Genomic DNA, 14,664 nt, shown 5'->3' with positions numbered 1-14,664 from the left:
AGGTGAAATAGCAACAAAAATAATAATAATAAGACAAAAAGATATTGTGAAATTTCCTGAAGTGTCTGCTTACTTTATTTACAGAAATATTGGTGAAGTGATTAGTTTGGTAGAAGGCTAAGCTTTCCCCCCGCCCTGTGAATGTTTGTGGAACTGTAGTTTTGCTCTCCTGCATTCTTATCTGCTGTCTCTCTTTTACACACACACAAACACAGTGGTGCTTCTGGCGCACCATTTCCTGCAACAATCAAGTGTCTGATAATGATTGAGACAGAAGCCAAAACATTGGGAAAAGTTGTGTTTTTAAGCTGGCTCAAACTCTTCAATCTTAGCATCAGAAAATAAATTAGAACAGTTTCAGTTGTGTTACAATGACACTGTGACACATGGCATTGGCTGTTTTTCACTTACTACCATTGCAGCATCCTTGTGGTCACATGATCAAAATTCAAACACTGTGCAACTGGCATGTATTTATGACAGCTGCAGTGTCCCGGGGTCATGTGATCACTTTTTGCAACCTGACACGCAAAGTCAAAGGGGAAGCCAGATTCACTTAACAACCATGGATGTAACAACTGCAGTGTTTCACTTAACAACTGTGGCAAGAGAGGTTGTAAAATGGGACAAAACTCACCTAACAACTGTCTTGCTTACTAACAGAAATTTTGGACTCAGTTGTAGTCATAAGTTAAGGACTACCCTTTGTATTCCCTTGTTGCTCAAGAAAAGTTTTGAGTCCCCTGCCTTTCCCTGTAGGTCAGGGGTGTCAAACTCAATTTCACTGAGGGCCGCATCAGCATTGCGGTTGCCCTCAGGGGGCCGGGTGGGCGTGGTCTGGGTGGGCGTGGCCTACTGGGTGGGCGTGGCCAAAGCGCGTATGGCCTACTGGGTGGGCGTGGCCAGCTCTACATCGTTCGCATCAAGGGTGCCTATGGGGGCCTGGGCAGGAGTGGGACAGATCTGAGGGTCTCTGGCAGGAGGAGGGTCTCTGGGCCAGGGCCAAGGCAGAGGGGGCTGTTCCCTCACTGTTTCCAGGATGGCTTCGCGGGCCGCATGAAACCACTTCACGGGCTGGATCTGGCCCCCGGGCCTTCTGTTTGACATGTCTGCTGTAGGTGTTTTTAGTTAGTTACATAATAGAGTTGGAAGGGACCTTGGAGGTCATCTGGTCCAAGGCTTTTCAGCCTTTTCACCCACTGTACCACTTTTAGGATATGGCAACATCCGAGTACCACCAGTCGCCTAGCAAGGTGTCAAAAACTTGATGACCAAAAAAAAAAAGAAAAAAGTGATGAAGTACAGGTAGTCCTCGACTTATAACAGTTTGCTTAGTGACTGTTCAAAGTTACAATGGCACTGAAAAAAGTGCCCCCTAAGCCACAGCTGAGCAAGACACCTGCCTGCCTGCCTGGCGGTGCTCTTCCTCCTGTCCGAGGTTTTCATTGTTGTGAGCATTTATGTTGAGGATTGGCAGTGGGGGTGGGGTGGGGAGTATTTGGTTTTTATTCTCCCCATCTGCTGGGTGGTTGCAGCAGTTTTTGGTCACTTCACATGACCCTGGGACACTGTGACCATCATAAATATGAATCGGTTGCCAAGTATCTGAATGTACATCACAAGACCCTGGAGATGCTGCAACATTCCAGCTGATCGGTGCTTCTTCTGGGCTCAGAAGCGCCAGGATCAGCACCAAGCTCCAGCTGGAGCCTGGCGCTGATGCTGACACTTCCGCTAAGCCCTGACAGCCCTGAAGAAACGCTGATCCTGGCGCTTCTGCTGAGCCTTGAGAACCCTGCAGCTCCAGCCATCTCTCACTCAGGCTTGTGTGGTGCTGCCACCAGTTCAGCTTATTCCCTTCCCCCGCTACCACTTTTCTAGGATGGTCGTGTACCACCTGCCAGGTGCCAATGTACCACAGGTGGTACCCATACCACTGGTTGAAAAGCCCTGATTTAGTCCTATCCCCTGCTCAAGCTGGAAACCTTATACCATTTCAGCCAAATGGCTGTCCAGTCTCTTCTTAAAAAAATGTCCAGTGATGAAGCACCCACAACCATTGAAGGCAAGTTGTTCCATTTGTTCATTGTTGTTAGGAAGCTGCTATAACTGGAACATCAAAATCGAAATACACTTCTAGAAAACAGCTCTGCAGATAGCAATTTACTGGAAAAGTCTCGTTTAATTTGGGGCCGTTTTCTCACAAAAATACGTATTTGCATAAGCAGCGATAAATAAACTATCTATAGAAAAATGCACGGCGTTAACTGGGAGGCTGCCTTTGCCCAGAAACCAAACACGTCCCACCGCCTCCACAGCGTGTATCAAAGAAGCCGCCGGCGCTTACTCATCCTTTCCAGGAATGAAAGTAGGCGGAGCTCTCACAACTTTGTGTACGTGGTCAGGAAGGTGGAACCTAAGCTTGTCGCTGTGCATGCCGGGCGTTGTAGTTTTTCCATCCCGCTTTCAGCCAGCGACCGAATGGGCATAAAACTACGAATCCCAGAAATTTTAGCGCTGTTATTTGGGGCAATTTTCACGGCGCCTGGAGTTTAATCACACGTGGGAGTGGTAAGATCAGAAAGGTCGGATTGACCGAGACGTAATTCCTGGCAGTATAAACTTGTAACTAGTTCATCTGGGCTTTCATCCAGAGAAATCCAGGGGCGGATTCCGCTTATAAAATACCTTAAGAGGAAAGTCCCGGCTAATTCTGATGGACGGGAGATTTTTTAGAACTCCTGCGGTGAAAAATAGTTAACAATATAATCGCTTCTATATTTGATTGCTCACTCGTACAGAGTAAATACCGTTGTTTCCCCGCCCCAGTATTTTTATTTGCAGCTTCCTAGTCAATAGATTGCTTCCAGTCTCTGGTGCTAAAGTTTCAGATCGTTTAGAGCCATGGGGAATGGGATGAATAAGGTAAACTCTGCTTATCTTTGTTTTTTATTTTCGGGGTTGTGCTCGCGTGCGAGGGTTTAGGGGACACCCCCCCCCCCGGACAGAAGCCTTCCGAGTGCCCCCCCCCACTTCGGGTCCTTAATTTGATCATTACAAAGGGTATGTTGAATAACACTTCGAAGAACATTCTAGATGCTGCAAGGACTAAACAAATTACAGTAGCGTTTCGTTTTAAAAGCGGGGGTGTTTGCGGAAATCGGACGCGTGTCCGCCTCTCTGGGTGATTGCCATCTACACGTGCAACCAGATCCAATGCCTATAATGTATTCGGAAGTGGCTCGCGCTGAGTTCAGTGGATTTTGATCGCCGTTTATTCCTGCCCCTTCCTATCGGGGTTGCTTAAACAGTAACTCCCGTTGGTCTCTAAATGGGGCTTACTCGAAGGTCGGCGGATTTAAAGTTGGGAACCACGCGTTTTGCGCCGCCTCTGTTAGAATACCTTGGTTTAGTAGAGCGAGGGGGAAAAAAACAGTTGTCCTAAAAACAGAAGACAAAAACGCTCGTCTCCCTCATTAAAGCTGCGCCGAGGCCCCCAACGCGCAGCTTACTCGGCATCTTCGAGGTCTGCATTTTGAAATTTTAAAGCTTAGCTCCCCTTCCCCAGTGACTATTGGCGTCTTTCTCATTTGCATATAAAAGCCGGAAATGCTTGAGATCATCAAAGATCTTGCAGCTGGGTTATTATTCAGCAGCTGGGCGAGGCTGCCTGGGCGCTTTAAATCGCTCGCATACCTCGGGAGCTTTTGCGAGTATCTTGTCTGCCGTTTGCTCTTTGCCAGCGATGCTGTGATACGAAAAGGGAGGCCTATCGGATCGCTCTGCACACTCCTCATCTCCCCCAGCCCCAAATCCATTATTTCCATTTCCATTATTCTGCTGCTCGAATGGTGGGAGATGTTTATACATTTTCATTTTCAGTTATAGTGAAATAACTTGAAGCTGATTTGTGACGGTACTTTTGCCCGTACAGGTAGTCCCCGATTTACAAGGGTTCATTTAATGACTGTTTGAAGTTAATAACCGCACTGAAAAAAGAGACGACCTTTTTTCACCGGTAACAATCGTTGCAGCATCCCTATGGTCACCTGATCAAAATTCAGAGGCTTGACAACTGACTCATATTTATGATGCTTGTAATGTGCCCTGGGGTCATGTGATGACATTTTGTGACCACCTGACAAGCTAAGTCAATGGGGAAGCCAGATTCACTTAGCATCCAAATGTTCCTAACTTACCAATTGGAATGATTTACTTAACAATTGTAATAAGAAAGGTTGTAAATTCACTTAAGAGCGAATTTTAGAAAGTTTAGAACGGCAGAGGTTCCTGAAGGAAGTTGAAGTTATGTTTGAGTTATAAAACAATCAAAAATAGCATGCTGAAATTATTTATTTATTTATTTATTTAATTAAATTTTTATACCGCCCTTCTCCCGAAGGAAGAATTGAATCTGGGGTTGAATAAAGTTAAAATTAACAGGTATGATACATTCAAAATTTGTAATTCGGGTTTCCACAAGCTATGAAATTTATTGCCAAGAGATAATTTCTATCATTTAAGTCTAAAGTGGTTGTGATGCTGAGGTTAATAGGAATTTTTATGCTATATATTTGGAGAGCCCCAAGTTGAGACATGTCAAACTTGTGATGTCACGTGACGTATCGGGACTGTTTTGTCATTGCCAGCAATGGGGTGGGCGTGGCTTCCGGATGACGCATCAGGCCCGCCGGCTGGCAGTTTGACACCCCTGCCCTAGTTGGAGAAGATTGCTATAAGTCACCAACACCACCCCAAATCTGGTAGCATATAGTAATTGAAATTTACAAATTGTTTTAAAGAGGACCTTGTCATGGGTTGTGTTATTGTATTCAGTTCTTTAGATAATCACCACATAATTAGCCTGAGCCACATCAAGACTTTTTAAGGAAGGTGGTGGGATGGAAGTGCTATTTCTATTTGCTGATGATTCATAGAATCATAGGGCTGAAAGGAACCTTGGAGGTCTTCTAGTCCAGCCCCCCTGCCCAAAGCAGGAGCCCTTATACCATCCCAGACAAATAGTTGTCCAATCTTGAGATGGAGCACCCACAACTCTGGGAGGCAAGCTGTACTGTACTATTGACGAATTCTTTGACTGTCAGGAAAGTCCTCCTTATTTCCAGGTCGAATCTCCCTCTGACAAGCTTCCACCCATTGCTTCTTGTCCTCTCCTCAGATTCTGTGGAGAATAAATCAATGCCCTGTGACAACCTGTCAAGTATTAGAAGAATGCTGTCATGTCTTCTCTGAGCCTTCTCTTCATTAGGCTAAACATACCTAGTGCCCTTAGCCGTTCATCGTATGATTTAGCCTCCAAATCCCTTATCTTTGTTGCTCTTCTCTGCATTCTTTCTAGGGCCTCAGCATCTTTTCTGAATCATGGTGACCAGAACTGGATGCAGTATTCCAAGGGTAGTCTCACCAGTGGAGTGTAAAGCAGTATTATTATCAGGTCCCGTAATCTTGATGCTATCCCTTTGTTGATACAGCTTAGAATTGCATTAACTCTTTTGACAGCTGCCGTACACTGCTGACTCATACTTACCTCCTATTCTATAACTATGCATTTGGTTTTTCCTGACAGGACCGTACATTTCTCACCACTGAATTGCATCTGGTTGGATAGGGCCCAATGCTTGAGTGTGTCAAGATTCAGAAGAATCTTGAGTCTCTTCCAATGTGTTGGCGTGTCGTCCCCGCACCCTCCCACCCCCCACCCACCCCAAAAAAAGCATTGCTAGGAGAACCATCAACTTGCAGAGTTGATCTTTTGGGCCAATGCATCAGGTTTTTTTTTTCTGAGAGAGGATGCACTGCTTAGCTCCCAAGAAAATAGTCTGGCCACAAACAGCATTTCTGACTTGTCTGTTTTAAGGCTTTTTAAAGCGTTGGCTGCATTTGTAGGTTTCCACAACTAAAAAATGTGTTGCATGTTTCCTATAACCTTAAATGTTCATATAAACCTGGATTGCTTACTTATAACTATTATTCCTTGTGTATAAGCACCATGACTTTTTTTGTTTTTTTATTTTTTTATTTCATTCACTTTTAAGTTTTTATTTTTTAAAAATTGTCCCTTTTATTAGTTTATAAAATAAAATACAAAAATACAAAAACAATAGGAAAAATAGGGGAGGGAAAAGGGAAGGGAAGAGTGTAGAAAAGAAGGGAAAAAGAAAGAAAAGGCATTGACCTGTGTTCCCTTTGGTGCAGTAGAATAAGATAGTAACAACAAACCTCAACTTTTTACTTTTACCTAAAAATAGTATAAACTAGCCATTTGCCTATTAGATAGATTGGTTGATATAGAAATGGCACTATCACTTTTTAAAATTATATATCATGTAATCATAGATTACATAGATTACATAGCTAATTTGTAAACATAATTATCCTATCTGGACCTTCAAGATAAGAAAACAGCTGTTTTGAATTTTCCCTGCCCCTCTAGTATCAGTTTTATTGGTTGATTGCTTTGCTTTCCATTCAGTTATGTCCAGTATTTGGAGATTGCCTGAATCATTTCCTGCAGTTTCCTTGGCAAGGTTTTTCATAAGTGGTTTGCCATTGCTTCCTTCCTAAGGCTAAGAGAAAATGCCTGGCCTAAAGCAGGATTAAAACTCACAGCCTCCCATTTTCTAGCCTGATGCCTTAACTCCACTATACCAAGTGACCCTCACAGGATATCATATTTCATAGTGGCCTTTGTCTTTAAAAATGTGTTTGTCTCTTATATTTGAGCTCTAGGTTTTATTCATTTTATGAAATTCCTGATGTTTGCACATCAGAATTTATAAGAGCTAGCGGTGCAGGCTTATGAAGGTGAAATCCTGCACATACTATTCCTTTCATGATTATCAGCATAGAAATGGATGAAAGTACAGAAATAATGTAACTGATTTGACTGTAAGGTTGGGTAGAAGGTGAATGCCTGCTCCAGAACTAAATGCACAAATTTTAGAAACGAGGTTTGAGCTACATATCTGCAAATAAGTAGAATGGAGAGATTTCCCAAGAAAACATTCCTTGTTCTAAATTTCAACTTGTCAGTGTTAATTGTAACTTTATTAGCCTATAAGGTTTGGAGAGGCAACAGGGAATAGCTTGAATGTCTATTGTTGTTTAAGCTGTGCTTAAGCTCAGTTGTGATGACTTCATTGCAAGGTGTGAGGGGGGCACAATAAGGGAAGTGGGTGTGACCATAACAAACCCCATCCACTTTGCACTTTGATACTTCCCTTTGTAAGTAATGGGCCGTCTTGGCACAAGAACAAAGGATAGGTTGTAGCAGTTGCCCTATTGTATTCAGGGTCAGCTTGGAATGAGTAAAGGAAGTTCCTTGCTGAGTGAGGGGGCTTGGCCATATTTTTGTTCAATGACAGTAGCTGGAGCAAAACTCTGTTTGGCACCAATACAGCATCCAAATGTCTAATGAAAATCAGGTGCTAAAACTGCAAATTTATATGCCTCTGGATCTGATCTGACCTTCATGAATTGCCTTAGTTGGTCAACTGAGTCTATCCTTTGGTCAAAGCTATATATGGTTTGGACAAGAGAAATCTGCTGATGGGATTACTTCAATTTTCAAAACTCCCTTTGTTCTTAAGCCGGAGAGGCTTACTTCCTTCCCCTTAGTGACCAGGACAACCCCCATAGCTTGCAAACAGCTGCTATTGCCACAGTTGGTGCTTGGATCATCTGGCTATTGTTTGTTCCTGTCTGACCAATCGGTAATGCCACCCAAGGTAGCATGTCCGCTCTTGGAACCTACATAGAGTGGAATGAGAGACATTCGCTCACATTCTTCCCTTCACACTCTTTTATTTGTCTCCAGGCTGTTTTTCCTTTTGCCTTATTTTAGATTAGACGCTTTTTAGCATCATAGGCTTGGCTGGATTGCTTCCCACTTATTCCAGAGGATGGTGTAGCTCATCTTGCCCACTAAGATGCTATAAAGTAAGAGGCAACCTGGTGTCTTCCCTTTGGCTTACATGGGCCAGTCTTGGCACAAAAACAGTGGCCAGGTTTTGCACTGCATCTTCTTCCATAAACCAAGGACAATGGGGCTTTAGAGCAAGCATTGGACGTGGGGCCGTTTTATGCTACTATATGCCAAAATGTGATATATTACTGAGTTAACTGTCATTTCCCGGTTGTCATATATATAAATATTTATTAGATATTTTATTCATGTGTCATTTCTCTTCAAACTAACTCAACATTCTCTTTTTTTTTTCCTCTTGCCATTCTGAGCTGGGCATCTTCTTATCTGTATTTTGCAGTCTTTTTAGAAATGAAGGCTGATTCATGGCTTCCAGGCAAAATCAGCCTCTTCTATTCTCTAAATTTTCCTAGTGGCAGCGTCTACTTATGGCTTTAAATTATATTATGAGAGCACTTTATAAGATGTTTCCCACTTTGACTGTAATGTAAAAGCAGGAAATACGTACATACATACCACCCAAATTATTATATTTAAAAGACGTAAGGGTTCTTCCATACATCATCATTTTCATTTCCTGAACCCTCATCAAAAATATTTTGAAGCTCAGTTGCGATATTGAGAATAAGTGAAAATTACTGTTCCACCTTGAACTGTTGTGGGTCCCGCAGCAGCAGAAAACCTCACCCACATTCCTTCTGAGGAAGAAAACAACTGAATATTTATGACTTTTTCATTGTTTTCATAATGGAGAACGTACAAAACTCTTGTTAATGTTGTTGCTATTCATCTTGTGTGAAAGGAAGCTGCAGAGGTCTCAAGTTAGCCTTTCTCTTACAAGACCTTAAACCCAGGAATTGGAAAAGGGGGTTAGTGTAGCAAAAAAAATAATCCTCTTCAATGGAAGGAGCCTCTCAAATAATAGCAGAATCTTTTTTAATTTTAGTTCCCCTGGCCATATTCCCAGTGAAGTAAATCATTCAAACCTCTGAATAAAACCACGTTTGAAATGTGAATTCTCTACACTGTATAATTGCACAAGATGCTTTCTAACACCCCATCTTACATTTGCTTAAAAATTATCTAGGTAGGTGGGCACACATCCAAGCAAGCATTGACCTGCATTCATGGTTTTTATTTTCCAAGAATTTGTGGGCACACATTCTTTGTAATTAAATTGATACGAGAAATTAGTACTTTGTTTTGCAACATTCTACAACTATTTTTTTTAAAGTCAGATGGGGCAAGTAACCTGGCAGGGTTAAATAATGGTGGACTTGTAGTGTATTAAATCTTTATAGTTTGATTTGATAATGTGCCACCAAGTCAGTGCTAACTCTTAGCAACCACCTAGATCCGTGGTGGCGAACCTATGGCACGCGTGCCACAGGCGGCACACAGAGCCCTCTCTGGGCATGCACGCCGTTGCCCCAGTCCTAGGCCTTCAGCTGGGTTTTATAAAACCTTTTCGCTTTAGGCCTCCACTGCTGTGTGCAAAAAAAAAGGGTTCAATCAATCAATTTCAACTTCTCGGGGGGGGGGGGGGAAAGATCTCGCAAAGTTGGAATTGATTGATTGAACTATTTAGTCCCATCCAGTCGGCCGTTACCACCTCAGCCACACCCACCCAGTGGGCCACATCCACCCAATGGGCCATGCCCACCCGACACCCGACAATGCATAAGTGGGTTTTGGGTTGCAATTTAGGCACTCGGTCTATAAAAGGTTTGCCATCACTGACCTAGATAGATCTTCTTCAGTTTGATCAGTCTCTTGAGTTGGCTAATCCTGTTTTACTTTGGTAATACAGAGATACACAAGAGCTCAGAAGTCCTACTGCAAAGTCTATAATGTTCTTGCTGCAGAATAATTGTGATCACATTATTTTTATCCCTTCTATTGGATTGGGACAGCCTCCTCCCCCTGGTTCCCCCCCCCCCCTCAATATTTGGGCTACCCTGTCATTACTGCACTTCCAAAGAGCCTTGGAACTCTGGATCTCCAGGAAGATATTTTGGGAAACTTGAAGATCTTGCTGTCTATTAAAGGATGTTGTTACCTTATAGTTAAGTTAAGTTAAGTTAAGTTAAGTTAAGTTAAGTTAAGTTAAGTTAAGTGTGGATTGTTCATTTTTTAATGTTATGTTTATTATCTGTGAGCTGCTTGGATTCTTCAGAAGTGGAATTGCAAACAAGATGAAGTAATAAATACCTCTGATGAACTTTGTCAGTATTGTTATGAATGTCAATGTTAAACAGTAACATTGTTTAATGAAGTGGAAACTGATGTCATTCATCTAGAATTCTGAGATATCATAATTGGTCATGCTGGCTTGGGTTTCTGGGAGTTCTTGTTCTGCTACATCTGAAGCACTACTAGGATCGCAACTTTGTAAAGGGATGTATTATTGGCCCTTACTATGTTATGCTCCTAGGGCAGAGTTCCCCAACCCTTTTGGCTTTGCGGACCAGCGGGGGCGGGGGGGGAGAGGGGGATGGGTTCAGCAAGTGGTGGGCAAGCACACGTGCAGCTTCATTTGCATGAACGGGACCACTGTCATAGGGTAATTAATATGTTTAGCTGTCCATGTCTGTAATTTTCATATCTGCTCATTAGGATTGGATCAATATGAAAATAGTTATCTACTGGAAATATGATTCCTTCTAATGTTTTTTATTATTACAGGATAAGGAGAAATTAGGAATCTTTTCATAATATCTAGCTCTAATGCACTTGACTGTGGGGAAACATAAGTCTTGCTATGGATGTATTAAAATACCTTGATATTGCTCATTTAATCTAAAGTGATATCTGGTTATTGCTGTAACTGTTGGAACTATCACCTACATGTTAATGTCTGCATATGCATATTATTATTATTAATCATCACAGAGTCAGCCAGATGTTCGGTCTGGGTTTGGCAGTTTTGTCTGTCTATTCAGTCCTCACCAAGGACTGTGGATGTTTGATGGCATTACAGATATTATTGCAGGATGGAAGTTGTTCCCAGTAAAGATGCCTTTTGCAACTGACTGATGGTGCATTTTTCAAGGCCAAAGGTGTTCAAGTGGTGCTCCAGTTGTTTTGGGATTGCACCCAAGGCACCTATTACTATTGGTGCTACCCTTGCTTGCCTTTGCCATAGTCATTCTGTTTCTATTTGTAGGTCTTTGTATTTTGTTAACTTCTCCAGTTCTTTCCTTCTATTCTCCTGTCTCCAGGCACTGCCATGTCCACTATCCAGACTTCTTTGCCTTTCTTATCGACAAATGATAACTCTGGGGTGTTATGTGGCAAGTGCCTGTCTGTTTGAGTTCTAAAGTCCCAGAGCAATTTAACTTCTTCATTTTTATGACTTTCTCTATTTTATGGTCCTACCAGTTCTTGCTTGTAGGCAAATGATATTTCTTGCAGATGTTCCAATCCACCATTCTTGCTACTTGGTCATGCTGCTGCTTGTAGTTAGTCTGTGCAATCTTCTTGCAGCAGTTTACCAGTTAGTGCACTGTTTCTTCAGTCCTCTCCTCCTCCTCCTTCTCCTCCTCCTCCTCCTCCTCCTCCTCCTCCAGATTGTGGGGTGCTAGTCTGCAAGCATCCTATGTCATGAGAATGTGGGAACAATCCCAAAAGTAAGCCATGCTCAAGAAAGAACGGCAAGGATGTGGTAAAGGAAGTTAGCAGTGGTAACGAGTTCCCTAAAAAAAACCTGTATCCTAAATATTTTAGCAGTGTTTTATTTTAACAATATGATGGGACCAGTCTTTCTTAGAGTTGTTTTTGGTGGTAGCAGAAATGACAGCTATGATGGCTAAATGGCTCTGTGTTATGATTTGTAAATAAACAGGCCATTATGTGCTTGCTGACTTCCTCGGAGAGAAATGTATAATAGTACCCGACAATCCTAGGACCTGTTCTGCTAGCAGTTTAGTAGCTGTTAAAGGAAAACAACAACAAAGTAAAACCAAAGAAAATCTCCTACTGCTTTAAACAGGCGTTTGCCACTTGTCGCTGATTTATCACAATCTACAAGGCAGAGTATTCCAGGCAAATGTTGTACCTCAGATATCCTATACGGGGTGCATTCCTGAAATGATGAACAAGTTTCCTGCCTCCTCCTTTCCCATTGTCAAAGGAGCCGACCTAGGAAAGATCATGATTGGCAAGCTAAATCTTGACAGTGGATTTTGTGGAAACAGGTAGGCTTTTTGGTATGTTGGGTTAAAGAAGGAGAGATCTCTGGAAAGCTGGTTTCCTTTTGAGTTCAGGCTTTTCCACGCCTGCCGGCATTTCAGAATCAGAAATAGGAGCCTGCTAGCCTCTAGGCAAGATGAGCAGCATTCAAGTCTAATAAATAAATAAATTCATTGTGCCTTGGGCACGCCTTTCAACGTTGTTATGGGTGACCTTCCTAAGCAGCACCCAGTGTGCTAGACATCCAGATGATATAAATGTTCCTTGACATACAGCCATTCCTTTAGAGACTGTTTGAAGTTACAGGGACTTATGACCGTTGCAGCATCTCATGATCCCATGATCAAAATTTGGACGCTTGGCAAGCGGCATGTATTTATGACAGCAGCACTATCCGAGGGTCACGTGATCATGATTTGTAATCTTCCCAGTCGGCTTCCAACAAGCTAAGTCAGTGGGGGAAGGGGGGAGGGGGGAAAGCCACGTTCACTTTGTTACTAACTTAACCACTGCAGTGATTCCCTAACAACTGTGGCAAGAAAGGTTTTAAAAGGTAAAGATTCCCCCGCACATATGTGCTAGTCGTTTCAAACTCTAGGGGCCGGTGCTCATCTCCGTTTCAAAGCCGAAGAGCCAGCGTTTGTCCGAGGACGTCTCCGTGGTCATGTGGCCGGCATGACTAGACGCCAAAGGCGCGCGGAACGCTGTTACCTTCCCACCGTAGTAGTCCCTATTTTTCTACTTGCATTTTTACGTGCTTTCGAACTGCTAGGTTGGCAGAAGCTGGGACAAGTAACAGGCGCTCACTCTGCTACACAGCACTCGGGAAAGAAAGGTTTTAGAATGGGGCAAAATTCACTTAACCAGTATCTCGCCTCGCATTGGAAATTTTGAGCTCAGTTGTCATATAAGTCAAGGACTGCCTATATTTTGGGGGAAATTGGAAACACCCTTCCCTTGACTCACATCGTGGATTGCAACCTTTTGGGGCTCATTTAGAATTGTGTGAGTGTGTTATGAGATACAGTGAGGCAATTTGTCTTTTCACAAAATGAATGCTATGGTGGGTAAGACCAAGAATAAAACTGGTAAGGTAGCTCCCAAGCCACCTCTGCTTGTCTTGTTCTAAGAGTTCTTATACTGTACAGAGTCCAGAAATATACAAGAAACCAATTCAGAAATGACATATGTCAGTTTAGAGGCAGAGCAATTAATCTTCTAACTTTTGAACCCCGAGCTACGAATATTCTCTTCTTTTGCTAATCTTGCAACCCTCAGATGTTTTGGCCTGTAGAACATTTAGAGGGAACCAGATTGTATACCCATGTCTGGAGTATTATTTCTTCTTACTGTCCTTAAATTATGGGACATTGTAACTGAAAGCTACAAACATGCCATTTAAGTGTAAAACAGTGTGGGACTGTGACAAGAAATAGCACGTAAACCTTACTGTGCTTGAATAGTGTTATGTTCCCCTCTGTATGCAAATTGAACTGCGTCATACCATATTACCACAAAAGATTGACATTTGATATTATTTTTTTCCTTTCACAGATACTTCCTGGTTTGTTCCTTGGAAATTTTAAAGGTAAAATGAATTTTATTAGCAGCTATTGCAAAGTACTATGCATTGCATCCCCAACATTGGGGGGTTACAACTCTGTCCGCTTAGAAGTTTTGCTTAGTGCTCCCAAGGAACAGTGGCTCAGTTTGACTTATTTGAAAGAAATATGAGTGCCCTTCTGATCAATTTTTCCAAGCAGTTTTAAATAACAAATATAAAAGTAAAAAGTAAAAACAATCTTGGCTTCGAGGGCTAATATTCTATAGTAGGGGTCACCAGACTTGGCAACTTTAAAACTTCTAGACTTCATCTCCCAGATTTCAAGTGGATCTTCTTTAGAAGGGAGAATTGGGCCAGGGAAATGCCATTTGCTCCACCTTATCTAAAGTGCTTGCTGATCTTACTTTCTTTTCAAAATAGATCCATTATTATTGCAGCTACTCACTTTTCCTTAACTGTTATTTTCCTAGGCCTAGGGGATGTTTGGCATTTCCAGGCTGTTCCCTCCCCTTTCAGATGTTTCACACTTGAGTCCCAGAACTTGAAAAATCTAAATAGGTAGAAACCCATGTCCCTGTAAGAAAGAAAATAATTTCACTTTATAGTTTCCATTAAACTTTAGTTTCAGAGTTAAAAGGGGGACATCATATCCGTTTCATTTCTTCTGTGAATATTAGAAACAGTGGCCAGAAAATGAATCCTGCCCAGCCTTGTTTTCACATGCTGTCTTTTCATTTTCTCCAGCCATCTCTGAGGAATGCTGCCTTTTAAATGTCCTCTATGACCTCTGGACAAAGTATGGTTAATTTTAAATGTCATTTACTCCATCGAGTAAAACAACTTCATACTTTGGCTTATGAAGCTAGCTTGTTTAATTGGCCATATTTAATATTCCTCATGGCTTAGGGTTTTCACAGACCCTCTCATCCAGGCCTGACTGAAAATAGAACCAAAAGCTGTAGGA

General features: G+C 42.2%; 1 protein-coding gene across 3 annotated transcripts in view; it reads left to right on the top strand.

Moving 5' to 3' along the window:
• Nucleotides 1-2,659: 2,659 nt before the first annotated feature.
• DUSP22 (dual specificity phosphatase 22) overlaps nt 2,660-14,664 on the top strand; it is a 40,597-nt gene continuing 28,592 nt past the window's right edge. For all 3 annotated transcript variants that reach the window (XM_081322974.1, XM_081322976.1, XM_081322975.1), the window contains exons 1-2: nt 2,660-2,925; nt 13,691-13,724. In XM_081322974.1, coding sequence (XP_081179100.1) covers nt 2,905-2,925; nt 13,691-13,724 — 55 coding nt within the window. In that variant the 5' untranslated portion in view covers nt 2,660-2,904. The remainder of the gene's footprint in view (nt 2,926-13,690; nt 13,725-14,664) is intronic.

Source organism: Vipera berus (genome assembly GCF_964194415.1).
Source record: "Vipera berus genome assembly, chromosome: 3".
Taxonomy (NCBI): Eukaryota; Metazoa; Chordata; class Lepidosauria; order Squamata; family Viperidae; genus Vipera; species Vipera berus.
The sequence above is the reverse complement of the archived record's forward strand: the minus strand, read 5'-3'. Positions and strand labels throughout refer to the sequence as shown.